At 44.1% G+C, this 18,791-nt stretch overlaps 1 protein-coding gene across 2 annotated transcripts in view; it reads right to left on the bottom strand.

The window, feature by feature from the left end:
- orc2 (origin recognition complex, subunit 2) overlaps positions 1-18,791 on the bottom strand; it is a 43,184-nt gene that overhangs the window by 6,932 nt on the left and 17,461 nt on the right. Inside the window, exons 4-9 of one of the 2 annotated variants that reach the window (XM_052508062.1) lie at positions 11,185-11,268; positions 7,243-7,271; positions 7,076-7,133; positions 4,976-5,232; positions 4,868-4,921; positions 4,706-4,813 (exon numbers count right to left, since the gene is read on the bottom strand). In XM_052508062.1, the coding sequence (XP_052364022.1) occupies positions 4,706-4,813; positions 4,868-4,921; positions 4,976-5,232; positions 7,076-7,133; positions 7,243-7,271; positions 11,185-11,268 (590 nt within the window). The remainder of the gene's footprint in view (positions 1-4,705; positions 4,814-4,867; positions 4,922-4,975; positions 5,233-7,075; positions 7,134-7,242; positions 7,272-11,184; positions 11,269-18,791) is intronic. The other variant, XM_052508063.1, reaches the window with a different exon arrangement.

The raw sequence follows: 18,791 nt of genomic DNA, 5'->3' as shown, positions 1-18,791 counted from the left end.
CGGTACTACACAGAGCCAGAACTACAGAACCAGTACTACACAGAGCCAGTACTACACAAGGCCAGAACTACAGAACCAGTACTACACAGCGCCAGAACTACAGAACCAGTACTACACAGCGCCAGACCTACAGAACCAGTACTACAAAGCGCCAGTACTACACAAGGCCAGAACTACAGAACCAGTACTACACAGCGCCAGAACTACAGAACCAGTACTACACAGCGCCAGTACTACACAGAACCAGTACTACACAGCGCCAGTACTACACAGAGCCAGAACTACAGAACCAGTACTACACAGCGCCAGTACTACACAGAGCCAGAACTACAGAACCAGTACTACACAGCGCCAGTACTACACAGAGCCAGAACTACAGAACCAGAACTACACAGAGCCAGAACTACAGAACCAGTACTACACAGAGCCAGAACTACAGAAGCAGTACTACACAGCGCCAGTACTACACAGAGCCAGTACTACACAGAGCCAGTACTACACAGAGCCAGTACTACACAGCGCCAGTACTACACAGCGCCAGTACTACACAGCGCCAGTACTACACAGAACCAGTACTACACAGAGCCAGTACTACACAGAGCCATTACTACACAGAACCAGTACTACACAGAGCCAGTACTACACAGAACCAGTACTACACAGAACCAGTACTGAACCAGCTGAAATTAAAGATTGTAGAAATGTTCCACCAACACAAACAGCACAAATGTGTTTACATCCCTGTTAGTGAGCATTTCTCCTTCACCAAGGACCACCCACAGCTGTGCCCCTACGCAGTCATGTGTTTTACATCCCTGTTAGTGAGCATTTCTCCTTCACCAAGGACCAGCCACAGCTGTGCCCCTACGCAGTCATGTGTTTACATCCCTGTTAGTCCCTGAGCATTTCTCCTTCACCAAGGACCAGCCACAGCTGTGCCCCTACTCAGTCATGTGTTTTACATCCCTGTTAGTGAGCATTTCTTCTTCACCAAGGACCAGCCACAGCTGTGCCCCTACGCAGTCATGTGTTTACATCCCTGTTAGTGAGCATTTCTCCTTCACCAAGGACCAGCCACAGCTGTGCCCCTACGCAGTCATGTGTTTACATCCCTGTTAGTGAGCATTTCTCCTTCACCAAGGACCAGCCACAGCTGTGCCCCTACGCAGTCATGTGTTTTACATCCCTGTTAGTGAGCATTTCTCCTTCACCAAGGACCAGCCACATCTGTGCCCCTACGCAGTCATGTGTTTTACATCCCTGTTAGTGAGCATTTCTCCTTCACCAAGGACCAGCCACGGCTGTGCCCCTACGCAGTCATGTGTTTTACATCCCTGTTAGTGAGCATTTCTCCTTCACCAAGGACCACCCACAGCTGTGCCCCTACGCAGTCATGTGTTTTACATCCCTGTTAGTGAGCATTTCTCCTTCACCAAGGACCAGCCACAGCTGTGCCCCTACGCAGTCATGTGTTTTACATCCCTGTTAGTGAGCATTTCTCCTTCACCAAGGACCACCCACAGCTGTGCCCCTACGCAGTCATGTGTTTTACATCCCTGTTAGTGAGCATTTCTCCTTCACCAAGGACCAGCCACAGCTGTGCCCCTACGCAGTCATGTGTTTACATCCCTGTTAGTGAGCATTTCTCCTTCACCAAGGACCAGCCACAGCTGTGCCCCTACGCAGTCATGTGTTTTACATCCCTGTTAGTGAGCATTTCTCCTTCACCAAGGACCAGCCACAGCTGTGCCCCTACGCAGTCATGTGTTTTACATCCCTGTTAGTGAGCATTTCTCCTTCACCAAGGACCACCCACAGCTGTGCCCCTACGCAGTCATGTGTTTTACATCCCTGTTAGTGAGCATTTCTCCTTCACCAAGGACCAGCCACAGCTGTGCCCCTACGCAGTCATGTGTTTACATCCCTGTTAGTGAGCATTTCTCCTTCACCAAGATAACCCATCCACCTGACAGGGCTGGCAAATCAAGAAGCTGATTAAACAGCATGATCACAGGTGCACCTTGTGCTGGGGACAATAAAAGGCCACTCTAAAATGTGCAGTTTTGTCCCACAACACAATGCCACAGATGTCTCAAGTTGAGAGACTTGCTGACTGCAGGAATGTCCACCAGAGCTGTTGCCAGAGAACTTAATGTTAATTTAGAGAATTTGGTAGTACGTCCAACCGACCCCACAACCGAAGAACCCGTGCGTCGTGTGAGTGAGCAGTTTGCCGATGTCAACGTTGGGAACAGAGTGCCCCAACGTATGGGCAGGCATAAATTACAGACAAACACAATTGCATTTTATCAATGGCGATTTGAATGCACAGAGATACTGTGATGAGATCCTGAAGTCCATTGTCTTGCCATTCATCCGCCGCCATCACCTCATATTTCAGACCCTTTGCTGTGAGACTGTAAATGGAGCTCAGATGCATCCTGTTTCCATTGATCATCCTTCAGATGTTTCTACAACTTGATTGGAGTCCACCTGTGGCCTCCATCATTCTTAAATGGAAGAAGTTTGGAACCACCAAGACCCTTCCTAGAGCTGGCCGCCCGGCCAAACTGAGCAATCAGAGGAGAAGGGCCTTGGTCAGGGAGGTGACGAAGGGCCTTGGTCAGGGAGGTGACCAAGAACCCGATGGTCACTGGCAGAGCTCTAGAGTTCCTCTGTGGAGATGGGAGAACCTTCCAGAAGGACAACCATCTCTGCAGCCCTCCACCAATCAGACCTTTATGGTAGAGTGGACAGACAGAAGCCACTCCTCAGTAAAAGGCACATGACAGCCCACTTGGATTTTGCCAAAAGGCACCTAACGTACTCTCAGACCCTGAGAAACAAGATTCTCTGGTCTGATGAAACCAAGATTGAACTCTTTGGCCTGAATGTCAAGCGTCACGTCTGGAGGAAACCTGTCACCATCCCTACGGTGAAGCATGGTGGTGGCAGCATCCCTACGGTGAAGCATGGTGGTGGCAGCATCATGCTGTGGTGATGTTTTTCAGAGGCAGGGACTGGGAGACTAGTCAGTAACTTAAAATGTGGAAAAAGTCTGAAAAAGGGTCTGAATACTTTCCGAATGCACTTTAATTGCCTTAATGTCTTTGGACCCCAGGAAGAGTAGCTGCTGCCTTGGTAGGAACTAATGGGGATCCATAACAAACCCCAGGAAGAGTATCTGCTGCCTTGGCAGGAACTAATGGGGATCCATAATAAACCCCAGGAAGAGTAGCTGCTGCCTTGGCAGGAACTAATGGGGATCCATAATAAACCCCAGGAAGAGTAGCTGCTGCCTTGGCAGGAACTAATGGGGATCCATAATAAACCCCAGGAAGAGTAGCTGCTGCCTTGGTAGGAACTAATGGGGATCCATAATAAACCCCAGGAAGAGTAGCTGCTGCCTTGACAGGAACTAATGGGGATCCATAATAAACCCCAGGAAGAGTAGCTGCTGCCTTGACAGGAACTAATGGGGATCCATAATAAACCCCAGGAAGAGTAGCTGCTGCCTTAGCAGGAACTAATGGGGATCCATAATAAACCCCAGGAAGAGTAGCTGCTGCCTTGGCAGGAACTAATGGGGATCCATAATAAACCCCAGTAAGAGTAGCTGCTGCCTTGGCAGGAACTAATGGGGATCCATAATAAACCCCAGTAAGAGTAGCTGCTGCCTTAGCAGGAACTAATGGGGATCCATAATAAACCCCAGGAAGAGTAGCTGCTGCCTTGGCAGGAACTAATGGGGATCCATAATAAACCCCAGGAAGAGTAGCTGCTGCCTTGGCAGGAACTAATGGGGATCCATAATAAACCCCAGTAAGAGTAGCTGCTGCCTTGGCAGGAACTAATGGGGATCCATAATAAACCCCAGGAAGAGCAGCTGCTGCCTTGGCAGGAACTAATGGGGATCCATAATAAACCCCAGTAAGAGTAGCTGCTGCCTTGGCAGGAACTAATGGGGATCCACAATAAACCCCAGGAAGAGTAGCTGCTGCCTTGGCAGGAACTAATGGGGATCCATAATAAACCCCAGTAAGAGTAGCTGCTGCCTTGGCAGGAACTAATGGGGATCCACAATAAACCCCAGGAAGAGTAGCTGCTGCCTTGGCAGGAACTAATGGGGATCCATAATAAACCCCAGGAAGAGTAGCTGTTGCCTTGGCAGGAACTAATGGGGATCCACAATAAACCCCAGGAAGAGTAGCTGCTGCCTTGGCAGGAACTAATGGGGATCCACAATAAACCCCAGGAAGAGTAGCTGCTGCCTTGGCAGGAACTAATGGGGATCCATAATAAACCCCAGGAAGAGTAGCTGCTGCCTTGGCAGGAACTAATGAGGATCCATAATAAACCCCAGGAAGAGTAGCTGCTGCCTTGACAGGAACTAATGGGGATCCATAATAAACCCCAGGAAGAGTAGCTGCTGCCTTGGCAGGAACTAATGGGGATCCATAATAAACACGAATCTTGCTGACTGACTGACCTGGCAGGGTGTTTCTGGGTGACGAACCTGGCAGGGTGGTTCTGGGTGACCAACCTGGCAGGGTGGTTCTGGGTGACCAACCTGGCAGGGTGGATCTGGGTGACTAACCTGGCAGGGTGGATCTGGGTGACTAACCTGGCAGGGTGGTTCTGGGTGACCAACCTGGCAGGGTGGATCTGGGTGACTAACCTGGCAGGGTGGATCTGGGTGACTAACCTGGCAGGGTGGTTCTGGGAGACTAACCCGGCAGGGTGGATCTGGGTGATTAACCCGGCAGGGTGGTTCTGGGTGACTAACCCGGCAGGGTGGTTCTGGGAGACTAACCTGGCAGGGTGGATCTGGGTGACTAACCTGGCAGGGTGGTTCTGGGTGACTAACCTGGCAGGGTGGTTCTGGGTGACTAACCTGGCAGGGTGGTTCTGGGTGACTAACCTGGCAGGGTGGATCTGGGTGACTAACCTGGCAGGGTGGTTCTGGGTGACTAACCTGGCAGGGTGGTTCTGGGTGACTAACCTGGCAGGGTGGTTCTGGGTGACTAACCCGGCAGGGTGGATCTGGGGCGGTCTTGCTCTTCTTAGCAGGTGTCTTATAGAGAGCTGTGGCTGAAGGCTTACTGGGTGTGCTGGACTGATTCACTCTGTCCTCCTCTCTCTTCCCCTTATCATCTTCATCATCCTCCTCCTCCTCCTCTCCAGAGTCAGAGGGAGAGAGCTCGCTGTCGCTGTCGGATCTCAGGCTGGGAGCTAACAGACGGACAGACAGACAGACAGACCTTAGTTTAATATACTAAACAAAAACAGAAACGCAACCATTTCAGAAAGCTACAGTTCATATGAGGAAAGTCAATTTAAATTCATGAGGCCCTAATCTATGGATTTCACATGACTGGGAATACAGATCTGCATCTGTTGGTCACAGATACCTTAATAAAGAGGTTGGGGTCTGGATCAGAACCAGTCAGTATCTGGTGTGGATCAGAACCAGTCAGTATCTGGTGTGGATCAGAACCAGTCAGTATCTGGTCTGGATCAGAACCAGTCAGTATCTGGTGTGGATCAGAACCAGTCAGTATCTGGTGTGGATCAGAACCAGTCAGTATCTGGTGTGGATCAGAACCAGTCAGTATCTGGTCTGGATCAGAACCAGTCAGTATCTGGTGTGGATCAGAACCAGTCAGTATCTGGTGTGGATCAGAACCAGTCAGTATCTGGTCTGGATCAGAACCAGTCAGTATCTGGTGTGGATCAGAACAACAGTCAGTATCTGGTGTGGATCAGAACCAGTCAGTATCTGGTCTGGATCAGAACCAGTCAGTATCTGGTCTGGATCAGAACCAGTCAGTATCTGGTCTGGATCAGAACCAGTCAGTATCTGGTGTGGATCAGAACCAGTCAGTATCTGGTGTGGATCAGAACCAGTCAGTATCTGGTGTGGATCAGAACCAGTCAGTATCTGGTGTGGATCAGAACCAGTCAGTATCTGGTGTGGATCAGAACCAGTCAGTATCTGGTGTGGATCAGAACAACAGTCAGTATCTGGTCTGGATCAGAACCAGTCAGTATCTGGTGTGGATCAGAACAACAGTCAGTATCTGGTGTGGATCAGAACCAGTCAGTATCTGGTCTGGATCAGAACCAGTCAGTATCTGGTGGGACCATTTTCCTGATGCAGCACGACACATCTCCTTCACATAGAGTTGATCAGGCTGTTGATTGTGGCCTGTGGAATGTTGTCCCACTCCTCTTCAAAGGCTGTGTGAAGTTGGTGAATATTGGCGGGAACTGGAACACGCTGTCGTACACGCCGATCCAGAGCATCCCAAACATGCTTGATTTGTGATGTGTCTGAGTATACAGGCCATGGAAGAACTGGGACATTTTCAGCTTTCAGGAATTGTGTACAGATCCTTGTGACATGGGGCCCTGCATTATCATGCTGAAACATGAGGTGGTGGCGGTGGATGAATGGCACGGCGATGGGCCTCAGGATCTCGTTACAGTATCTCTGTGCGTTAGTAGTGGGGCACTCTGTTCACAGTGTTGACATCAGCAAACCGCTCATCCACACAACGCCATACGGTTGTGAGGCCGGTTGGATGTACTGACAAATTCTCTAAAACGATGTTGGAGGCGGCTTATGGTAGAGAAATGTATATTAAATTCTCTGGCAACAGCTCTGGTCAGCATGCCAACTGCAAGCTCCCTCAACTTGAGACATCTGCGGCATTGTTTTATGTGACGAAACGGCACATGTTAGAGTGGCCTTTTACTGCCCCCAGCACAAGGTGAACCTGTGTAACAATCATGCTGTTTAATCAGCTTCTTGATATGCCAAACCTGTGAGGTAGATGGATTATCTTGGCAAAGGAGAAAATGCTCACTAACAGGGATGTAAACAAATGTGTGCACAAAATGTGAGAGTAATAAGGTTTGGAAAATTTCTGGGATATTTTATTTCAGCTCATGAAACATGAGACCAACACTTTACATGTTGTGTTTATATTTCAGTTCTGTGTTGGTTAAAAGAGTTTATTGAATGTCTCAAACATTTAGTTACAACGTCAGCAGCCAATGGTTTGTTTCCCACCTGAGAGTCTCTTCCTGAGTCTGTGGGGCGTTGTGGAAACAAACTGCACCTTCCTGCCCTGAGAGGAAACAGGAAGTAACACAGGTCACACCTCAGCACTGGGCACCAATATAGTCTATGAAAAGGTCAGGTGACAACTGGCTACATCTGTTCTCTCCAATACTCACCTTCTGAGGAGTCCTGTTCTCACTCGCATCTAGAGATGGGGAGAACACAGAGAAAATGGACAGCACCCACCTGATCACACATTAGTTATCACACCTACTCATTCAAGCATTACTTTTCTACATTGTAGAATAATAGTGAAGACATCAAAACTATGAATTAACACATATGGAATCATGTAGTAACCAAAAAAAGAGTTAAATCAAAATATATTGTATATTTGAGGTTCTTCAAAGTAGACACCCTTTGCCTTTTGACAACTTTGCACACTCTTGCCATTCTCTCAACCAGCTTCATGAGGTAGTCACCTGGAATGCATTTCAATTAAAAGATGTGCCTTGTTACAAGTTAATTTGTGGAATTTCTTTCCTTCTTAATGTGTTTTGAGCCAATCAGTTGTGTTGTGACAAGGTAGGGGTGGTATATAGAAGATGGTATTTTACCAAACAGGGATAATATTATGGCAAGAACAGCTCAAATAAGCAAAGAAAAACGACAGTTCATAAGTCAGTCAAGACGGAATATTTCAAGAATCTTTAAAGTTTCTTCAAGTGCAGTCGCAAAAACCAACAAGCGCTATGATAAAACTGGCTCTCATGAGGAACGCCACAGGAAAGGAAGACCTAGAGTTACCTCTGCTGCAGAGGATAAGTTCAGAAATTGCAGCCCAAATAAATTCTTCAGAGTTCAAGGAACAGACACATCTCAGCATCAACTGTTTAGAGGAGACTGCGTGAATCAGGCCTTCATGGTTGAATTGCTGCAAAGAAACCACTACTAAAGGACACCGATAAGAAGAAGAGACTTTCTTGGGCCAAGAAACACGAGCAATGGACGAATTAGACCGGTGGAAATTTGTCCTTTGGTCTGATGAGTCCAAATTGGAGATTTTTGGTTCCAACCGCTGTGTCTTCGTGAGACACAGAGTAGGTGAATGGATGGTCTCCGTATGTGTGGTTCCCACCATGAAGCATGGAGGAGGAGGTGTGATGGTGCTTTGCTAGTGACACAGTCTAGTCTAATTCAGAATTCAACGAACACTGAAATTCATATGGCTGCATATGGGCGGGAGGGAAACGGGAGGGAGGGAGGTATTGAGTAGCTTGGATGAAAGGTGACCAGAGTAAACGGCCTGCTCCTCAGTCCCAGTTACTAATATATGCATATTATTATTATTATTGGATAGAAAACACTCTGAAGTTTCTAAAACTGTTTGAATGATGTCTGTGAGTATAACAGAACTCATATGGCAGGCAAAAACCTGAGAACAAAACCCAACCAGGAAGTGGGAAATCTGAGGTTTGTAGTTTTTCAACTCAGACCCTATTGAAGACACAGTGGGATATGGATCAAGTTGCTCCACTAGATGTCAACTGTATTTAGAAACTTGAATGAGGCTTCTACTGTGATGTGGGGCTGAATGAGAGCTGAATGAGTCAGGTGTCTGGCAGAGAGCCAGGTCCTGGTCATGCGCAATTCACATGATAGCGACCTGCGTTCCATTGCTTCTCTACAGACAAAGGAATTCTCCGGTTGGAACATTATTGGAGATTGATGATAAAAACATCCTAAAGATTGATTCTATACTTAGTTTCAAATGTTTCTACGACCTGTAATATAACTACGTTTTTGTCCGACGTAAACCTGCACGAGGGTTTGGATTTGTGTACCTAACGCCCTAACAAAAGTAGCTACTTGGACATAAATAATGGACATTATCGAACAAATCAAACATTTATTGTGGAACTAAGATTCCTGGGAGTGCATTCTGATGAAGATCATCAAAGATAAGGGAATATTTAATGTGATTTCTGATTTCTGTGACTCCAACATGGCGGATAATTTTATTTGTTTTCTGAGCTGTTCTCCGATTATTGCATGGTTTGCTTTTTCCGTAAAGCTTTTTTAAAATCTGACACAGCGGTTGCATTTAGGAGAGGTAGATCTACTTTTCCATGTCTAACAATTGTATTTTCATCGACATTTATAATGAGTATTTCTGTAAAATGATGTGGCTCTCTGCAATATCATCGGATGTTTTTGGAACTAGTGAACGCAACTCGCCAATGTATACTGAGATGTTTTTATATAAATATTAACTTTATCAAACAAAACATACATGTATTGTGTAACATGAAGTCCTATGAGTGTCATCTGAGTGTCATCTGATGAAGATCATCAAACGTTAGTGATTAATTTTATCTCTATTTTTGCTTTTTTTGACTCCCCTCTTTCGCTGGAAAAATGGCTGTGTTTTTCTGTGGCTTGGTGGTGACCTAACATAATCGTTTGTGGTGCTTTCGCTGTAAAGCCTATTTGAAATCGGACACTGTGGTGGGATTAACAACAAGATTACCTTTAAAACGGTATAAGATACATGTATGTTTGAGGAATTTTAATTATGAGATTTCTGTTTTGAATTTGGCGCCCTGCACTTTCACTGGCTGTTGTCATATCATCCCGTTAACGGGATTGCAGCCATAAGAACCAGTATGACCACAGCATTCTGCAGCGATACGCCATCCCATCTAGTTTGGGCTTAGTGGGTCTATCATTTGTTTTTCAACAGGACTATGACCCAACACACCTCCAGGCTGTCTAAGGACTATTTGACCAAGAAGGAGAGTGATGAGTGCTGCATCAGATGACCTGGCCTCCACACTCACCAGACCTCAACCCAATTGAAGAAGTTTTAAGGAGCCTTTTGGTCCTTGCCAGCAAGTCCCTCTCATGGCAAGAACAGCTCAAATAAGAAAAGAGAAATGACAGTCTGTCTTTACTTTACGACGTGAAAGTGAATCAATCTGGAAAATGTCAAGAACTTTGAGGGTTTCTTCAAGTGCAGTCGCAAAAACCATCAAGCATTGGCTCTCACGAGGACCGCCACAGGAAAGGAAGATCCCAAGTTACCTCTGCTGCAGAGGACACGTTCATCAGCGTTACCAACCTCAGACATTGCAGCCCAAATAAATGCTTCACAGAGTTCAAGTAACAGACATCTCAACATCAGCTGTTCAAAGGAGACTACGTGAATCAGGCCTTCATGGTGAAATTGCTGATTTTTGGTTCCTACCGCTGTGTCTTCGTGATACGCAGAGTAGGTGAATGGAGGATCTTCACATCTGTGGTTCCCACCGTGAAGCATGGAGGAGGAGGTGTGATGGTGAGCGGGTGCTTTGCTGGTGACACAGTCAGTGATTTATTTAGAATTCAAGGCACACTTAACCAGCATGACTACCACAGCATTCTGCAGCGATACACCATCCCATCGGGTTTTGCTCATTGGGACCATCATTTGTTTTTCAACAGGACAATGACCCCAAGCACACCTCCAGGCTGTGTAAGGGCTATTTGACCAAGAAGGAGTGATGAGTGCTGCATCAGATGACCTGGCCTCCACAATCACCTGACCTCAATCCAATTGAGATGGTTAGGGATGAGTTGGACTGCAGTGAAGGAAAAGCAGCCAACAGGTGCTCAGCATATGTGGGAACTACTTGAAGACTGTTGAAATAGCATTCCTCATGAAGCTGGTTGAGAGAATGCCAAGAGTGTGCAAAGCTGCAATCAAGGCAAAGGGTGGCTACGTTGAAGAATCTCAAATATAAAATATATTTTGATTTGTTAACACTTTTTTGGTTACTACATGACTCCATATGTGTTATTTCATAGTTTTGATGTCTTCATCATTAGTCTACAATGTAGAAAAAAAAAATAATAATAAAGGAAAACAATGGAATGAGTAGGTGTGTCCAAACCTTTGACTGGTACTGTACATCAAATCCAATTGTGTTGGTCACATCCAGAGATATAGAGATGAAAATGAGGAGAGAACGGGAAGGAAGAGATGGACGAGAACGAGGACGAGAGAACGGGAAGGAAGAGATGGACGAGAACGAGGACGAGAGAACGGGAAGGAAGAGATGGACGAAAGAGGGACTCACTGCAGCCATTGTGGGCGGGGCCAGAAGTCTCAGGTGTTGTTCTGAAGGTCACACTCCTCGATGGGGTCCGAGCCAGCTCAGACGCTACACACACACACAGAGAGAGTGATTACTCTACGAGCCGGAGAGACCAGACAGGAAGAGGCGAAGCGAGCGGCTTCACACTGCCCAAAATCTGCCAACGAAAATAAGATAACTATGAGTGTTGAATTTGGTAATGGGTAGGTTGTTACCAGTGTACTGATATCTGACCTCATAGAGTTTGGTAATGGGTAGGTTGTTACCAGTGTACTGATATCTGACCTCATAGAGTTTGGTAATGGGTAGGTTGTTACCAGTGTACTGATATCTGACCTCATAGAGTTTGGTAATGGGTAGGTTGTTACCAGTGTACTGATATCTGACCTCATAGAGTTTGGTAATGGGTAGGTTGTTACCAGTGTACTGATATCTGACCTCATAGAGTTTGGTAATGGGTAGGTTGTTACCAGTGTACTGATATCTGACCTCATAGAGTTTGGTAATGGGTAGGTTGTTACCAGTGTACTGATATCTGATCTCATAGAGTTTGGTAATGGGTAGGTTGTTACCAGTGTACTGATATCTGATCTCATAGAGTTTGGTAATGGGTAGGTTGTTACCAGTGTACTGATATCTGATCTCATAGAGTTTGGTAATGGGTAGGTTGTTACCAGTGTACTGATATCTGACCTCATAGAGTTTGGTAATGGGTAATGGTTGTTACCAGTGTACTGATATCTGATCTCATAGAGTTTGGTAATGGGTAGGTTGTTACCAGTGTACTGATATCTGATCTCATAGAGTTTGGTAATGGGTAGGTTGTTACCAGTGTACTGATATCTGACCTCATAGAGTTTGGTAATGGGTAGGTTGTTACCAGTGTACTGATATCTGACCTCTCATAGAGTTTGGTAATGGGTAGGTTGTTACCAGTGTACTGATATCTGACCTCATAGAGTTTGGTAATGGGTAGGTTGTTACCAGTGTACTGATATCTGACCTCATAGAGTTTGGTAATGGGTAGGTTGTTACCAGTGTACTGATATCTGATCTCATAGAGTTTGGTAATGGGTAGGTTGTTACCAGTGTACTGATATCTGACCTCATAGAGTTTGGTAATGGGTAGGTTGTTACCAGTGTACTGATATCTGACCTCATAGAGTTTGGTAATGGGTAGGTTGTTACCAGTGTACTGATATCTGACCTCATAGAGTTTGGTAATGGGTAGGTTGTTACCAGTGTACTGATTGATCTGATCTCATAGAGTTTGGTAATGGGTAGGTTGTTACCAGTGTACTGATATCTGACCTCATAGAGTTTGGTAATGGGTAGGTTGTTACCAGTGTACTGATTGATATCTGATCTCATAGAGTTTGGTAATGGGTAGGTTGTTACCAGTGTACTGATATCTGATCTCATAGAGTTTGGTAATGGGTAGGTTGTTACCAGTGTACTGATATCTGATCTCATAGAGTTTGGTAATGGGTAGGTTGTTACCAGTGTACTGATATCTGACCTCATAGAGTTTGGTAATGGGTAGGTTGTTACCAGTGTACTGATATCTGATCTCATAGAGTTTGGTAATCCAGTGTACTGATATCTGATCTCATAGAGTTTGGTAATGGGTAGGTTGTTACCAGTGTACTGATATCTGATCTCATAGAGTTTGGTAATGGGTAGGTTGTTACCAGTGTACTGATATCTGACCTCATAGAGTTTGGTAATGGGTAGGTTGTTACCAGTGTACTGATATCTGACCTCATAGAGTTTGGTAATGGGTAGGTTGTTACCAGTGTACTGATTGATATCTGATCTCATAGAGTTTGGTAATGGGTAGGTTGTTACCAGTGTACTGATATCTGACCTCATAGAGTTTGGTAATGGGTAGGTTGTTACCAGTGTACTGATTGATATCTGATCTCATAGAGTTTGGTAATGGGTAGGTTGTTACCAGTGTACTGATATCTGACCTCATAGAGTTTGGTAATGGGTAGGTTGTTACCAGTGTACTGATTGATATCTGATCTCATAGAGTTTGGTAATGGGTAGGTTGTTACCAGTGTACTGATATCTGATCTCATAGAGTTTGGTAATGGGTAGGTTGTTACCAGTGTACTGATATCTGATCTCATAGAGTTTGGTAATGGGTAGGTTGTTACCAGTGTACTGATATCTGACCTCATAGAGTTTGGTAATGGGTAGGTTGTTACCAGTGTACTGATATCTGATCTCATAGAGTTTGGTAATGGGTCAGGTTGTTACCAGTGTACTGATATCTGATCTCATAGAGTTTGGTAATGGGTAGGTTGTTACCAGTGTACTGATATCTGACCTCATAGAGTTTGGTAATGGGTAGGTTGTTACCAGTGTACTGATATCTGACCTCATAGAGTTTGGTAATGGGTAGGTTGTTACCAGTGTACTGATGATATCTGATCTCATAGAGTTTGGTAATGGGTAGGTTGTTACCAGTGTACTGATATCTGACCTCATAGAGTTTGGTAATGGGTAGGTTGTTACCAGTGTACTGATGATATCTGACCTCATAGAGTTTGGTAATGGGTAGGTTGTTACCAGTGTACTGACCTCATAGAGTTTGGTAATGGGTAGGTTGTTACCAGTGTACTGACCTCATAGAGTTTGGTAATGGGTAGGTTGTTACCAGTGTACTGATATCTGACCTCATAGAGTTTGGTAATGGGTAGGTTGTTACCAGTGTACTGATATCTGATCTCATAGAGTTTGGTAATGGGTAGGTTGTTACCAGTGTACTGATATCTGATCTCATAGAGTTTGGTAATGGGTAGGTTGTTACCAGTGTACTGATATCTGATCTCATAGAGTTTGGTAATGGGTAGGTTGTTACCAGTGTACTGATATCTGATCTCATAGAGTTTGGTAATGGGTAGGTTGTTACCAGTGTACTGATATCTGATCTCATAGAGTTTGGTAATGGGTAGGTTGTTACCAGTGTACTGATATCTGATCTCATAGAGTTTGGTAATGGGTAGGTTGTTACCAGTGTACTGATATCTGACCTCATAGAGTTTGGTAATGGGTAGGTTGTTACCAGTGTACTGATATCTGATCTCATAGAGTTTGGTAATGGGTAGGTTGTTACCAGTGTACTGATATCTGATCTCATAGAGTTTGGTAATGGGTAGGTTGTTACCAGTGTACTGATATCTGACCTCATAGAGTTTGGTAATGGGTAGGTTGTTACCAGTGTACTGATATCTGACCTCATAGAGTTTGGTAATGGGTAGGTTGTTACCAGTGTACTGATATATCTGACCTCATAGAGTTTGGTAATGGGTAGGTTGTTACCAGTGTACTGATATCTGACCTCATAGAGTTTGGTAATGGGTAGGTTGTTACCAGTGTACTGATGATATCTGATCTCATAGAGTTTGGTAATGGGTAGGTTGTTACCAGTGTACTGATATCTGACCTCATAGAGTTTGGTAATGGGTAGGTTGTTACCAGTGTACTGATATCTGACCTCATAGAGTTTGGTAATGGGTAGGTTGTTACCAGTGTACTGATGATATCTGATCTCATAGAGTTTGGTAATGGGTAGGTTGTTACCAGTGTACTGATATCTGATCTCATAGAGTTTGGTAATGGGTAGGTTGTTACCAGTGTACTGATATCTGATCTCATAGAGTTTGGTAATGGGTAGGTTGTTACCAGTGTTTGGTAACCTCATAGAGTTTGGTAATGGGTTTGTTACCAGTGTACTGATATCTGACCTCATAGAGTTTGGTAATGGGTAGGTTGTTACCAGTGTACTGATATCTGACCTCATAGAGTTTGGTAATGGGTAGGTTGTTACCAGTGTACTGATATCTGACCTCATAGAGTTTGGTAATGGGTAGGTTGTTACCAGTGTACTGATATCTGACCTCATAGAGTTTGGTAATGGGTAGGTTGTTACCAGTGTACTGATATCTGACCTCATAGAGTTTGGTAATGGGTAGGTTGTTACCAGTGTACTGATATCTGATCTCATAGAGTTTGGTAATGGGTAGGTTGTTACCAGTGTACTGATATCTGACCTCATAGAGTTTGGTAATGGGTAGGTTGTTACCAGTGTACTGATATCTGATCTCATAGAGTTTGGTAATGGGTAGGTTGTTACCAGTGTACTGATATCTGACCTCATAGAGTTTGGTAATGGGTAGGTTGTTACCAGTGTACTGATATCTGACCTCATAGAGTTTGGTAATGGGTAGGTTGTTACCAGTGTACTGATATCTGATCTCATAGAGTTTGGTAATGGGTAGGTTGTTACCAGTGTACTGATATCTGACCTCATAGAGTTTGGTAATGGGTAGGTTGTTACCAGTGTACTGATATCTGATCTCATAGAGTTTGGTAATGGGTAGGTTGTTACCAGTGTACTGATATCTGACCTCATAGAGTTTGGTAATGGGTAGGTTGTTACCAGTGTACTGATATCTGACCTCATAGAGTTTGGTAATGGGTAGGTTGTTACCAGTGTACTGATATCTGACCTCATAGAGTTTGGTAATGGGTAGGTTGTTACCAGTGTACTGATATCTGACCTCATAGAGTTTGGTAATGGGTAGGTTGTTACCAGTGTACTGATATCTGATCTCATAGAGTTTGGTAATGGGTAGGTTGTTACCAGTGTACTGATATCTGACCTCATAGAGTTTGGTAATGGGTAGGTTGTTACCAGTGTACTGATATCTGACCTCATAGAGTTTGGTAATGGGTAGGTTGTTACCAGTGTACTGATATCTGATCTCATAGAGTTTGGTAATGGGTAGGTTGTTACCAGTGTACTGATATCTGACCTCATAGAGTTTGGTAATGGGTAGGTTGTTACCAGTGTACTGATATCTGATCTCATAGAGTTTGGTAATGGGTAGGTTGTTACCAATGTACTGATATCTGACCTCATAGAGTTTGGTAATGGGTAGGTTGTTACCAGTGTACTGATATCTGACCTCATAGAGTTTGGTAATGGGTAGGTTGTTACCAGTGTACTGATATCTGACCTCATAGAGTTTGGTAATGGGTAGGTTGTTACCAGTGTACTGATATCTGATCTCAGAGTTTGGTAATGGGTAGGTTGTTACCAGTGTACTGATATCTGATCTCATAGAGTTTGGTAATGGGTAGGTTGTTACCAGTGTACTGATATCTGATCTCATAGAGTTTGGTAATGGGTAGGTTGTTACCAGTGTACTGATATCTGATCTCATAGAGTTTGGTAATGGGTAGGTTGTTACCAGTGTACTGATATCTGACCTCATAGAGTTTGGTAATGGGTAGGTTGTTACCAGTGTACTGATATCTGACCTCATAGAGTTTGGTAATGGGTAGGTTGTTACCAGTGTACTGATATCTGACCTCATAGAGTTTGGTAATGGGTAGGTTGTTACCAGTGTACTGATATCTGACCTCATAGAGTTTGGTAATGGGTAGGTTGTTACCAGTGTACTGATATCTGACCTCATAGAGTTTGGTAATGGGTAGGTTGTTACCAGTGTACTGATATCTGACCTCATAGAGTTTGGTAATGGGTAGGTTGTTACCAGTGTACTGATATCTGATCTCATAGAGTTTGGTAATGGGTAGGTTGTTACCAGTGTACTGATATCTGACCTCATAGAGTTTGGTAATGGGTAGGTTGTTACCAGTGTACTGATATCTGACCTCATAGAGTTTGGTAATGGGTAGGTTGTTACCAGTGTACTGATATCTGACCTCATAGAGTTTGGTAATGGGTAGGTTGTTACCAGTGTACTGATATCTGATCTCATAGAGTTTGGTAATGGGTAGGTTGTTACCAGTGTACTGATATCTGACCTCATAGAGTTTGGTAATGGGTAGGTTGTTACCAGTGTACTGATATCTGACCTCATAGAGTTTGGTAATGGGTAGGTTGTTACCAGTGTACTGATATCTGATCTCATAGAGTTTGGTAATGGGTAGGTTGTTACCAGTGTACTGATATCTGACCTCATAGAGTTTGGTAATGGGTAGGTTGTTACCAGTGTACTGATATCTGACCTCATAGAGTTTGGTAATGGGTAGGTTGTTACCAGTGTACTGATATCTGACCTCATAGAGTTTGGTAATGGGTAGGTTGTTACCAGTGTACTGATATCTGATCTCATAGAGTTTGGTAATGGGTAGGTTGTTACCAGTGTACTGATATCTGACCTCATAGAGTTTGGTAATGGGTAGGTTGTTACCAGTGTACTGATATCTGATCTCATAGAGTTTGGTAATGGGTAGGTTGTTACCAATGTACTGATATCTGATCTCATAGAGTTTGGTAATGGGTAGGTTGTTACCAGTGTACTGATATCTGATCTCATAGAGTTTGGTAATGGGTAGGTTGTTACCAGTGTACTGATATCTGATCTCATAGAGTTTGGTAATGGGTAGGTTGTTACCAGTGTACTGATATCTGACCTCATAGAGTTTGGTAATGGGTAGGTTGTTACCAGTGTACTGATATCTGACCTCATAGAGTTTGGTAATGGGTAGGTTGTTACCAGTGTACTGATATCTGACCTCATAGAGTTTGGTAATGGGTAGGTTGTTACCAGTGTACTGATATCTGACCTCATAGAGTTTGGTAATGGGTAGGTTGTTACCAGTGTACTGATATCTGATCTCATAGAGTTTGGTAATGGGTAGGTTGTTACCAGTGTACTGATATCTGATCTCATAGAGTTTGGTAATGGGTAGGTTGTTACCAGTGTACTGATATCTGATCTCATAGAGTTTGGTAATTTGTTACCAGTGGGATCTCAGGTTTGTTAATGGGTGTTGTTACCAGTGATGATATCTGATCTCATAGAGTTTGGTAATGGGTAGGTTGTTACCAGTGTACTGATATCTGATCTCATAGAGTTTGGTAATGGGTAGGTTGTTACCAGTGTACTGATATCTGACCTCATAGAGTTTGGTAATGGGTAGGTTGTTACCAGTGTACTGATATCTGATCTCATAGAGTTTGGTAATGGGTAGGTTGTTACCAGTGTACTGATATCTGATCTCATAGAGTTTGGTAATGGGTAGGTTGTTACCAGTGTACTGATATCTGATCTCATAGAGTTTGGTAATGGGTAGGTTGTTACCAGTGTACTGATATCTGATCTCATAGAGTTTGGTAATGGGTAGGTTGTTACCAGTGTACTGATATCTGATCTCATAGAGTTTGGTAATGGGTAGGTTGTTACCAGTGTACTGATATCTGATCTCATAGAGTTTGGTAATGGGTAGGTTGTTACCAGTGTACTGATATCTGACCTCATAGAGTTTGGTAATGGGTAGGTTGTTACCAGTGTACTGATATCTGACCTCATAGAGTTTGGTAATGGGTAGGTTGTTACCAGTGTACTGATATCTGATCTCATAGAGTTTGGTAATGGGTAGGTTGTTACCAGTGTACTGATATCTGATCTCATAGAGTTTGGTAATGGGTAGGTTGTTACCAGTGTACTGATATCTGATCTCATAGAGTTTGGTAATGGGTAGGTTGTTACCAGTGTACTGATATCTGATCTCATAGAGTTTGGTAATGGGTAGGTTGTTACCAG

This window comes from Oncorhynchus keta, unplaced genomic scaffold, assembly GCF_023373465.1.
Source record: "Oncorhynchus keta strain PuntledgeMale-10-30-2019 unplaced genomic scaffold, Oket_V2 Un_contig_3330_pilon_pilon, whole genome shotgun sequence".
Classification (NCBI taxonomy): Eukaryota; Metazoa; Chordata; class Actinopteri; order Salmoniformes; family Salmonidae; genus Oncorhynchus; species Oncorhynchus keta.
The sequence above is the reverse complement of the archived record's forward strand: the minus strand, read 5'-3'. Positions and strand labels throughout refer to the sequence as shown.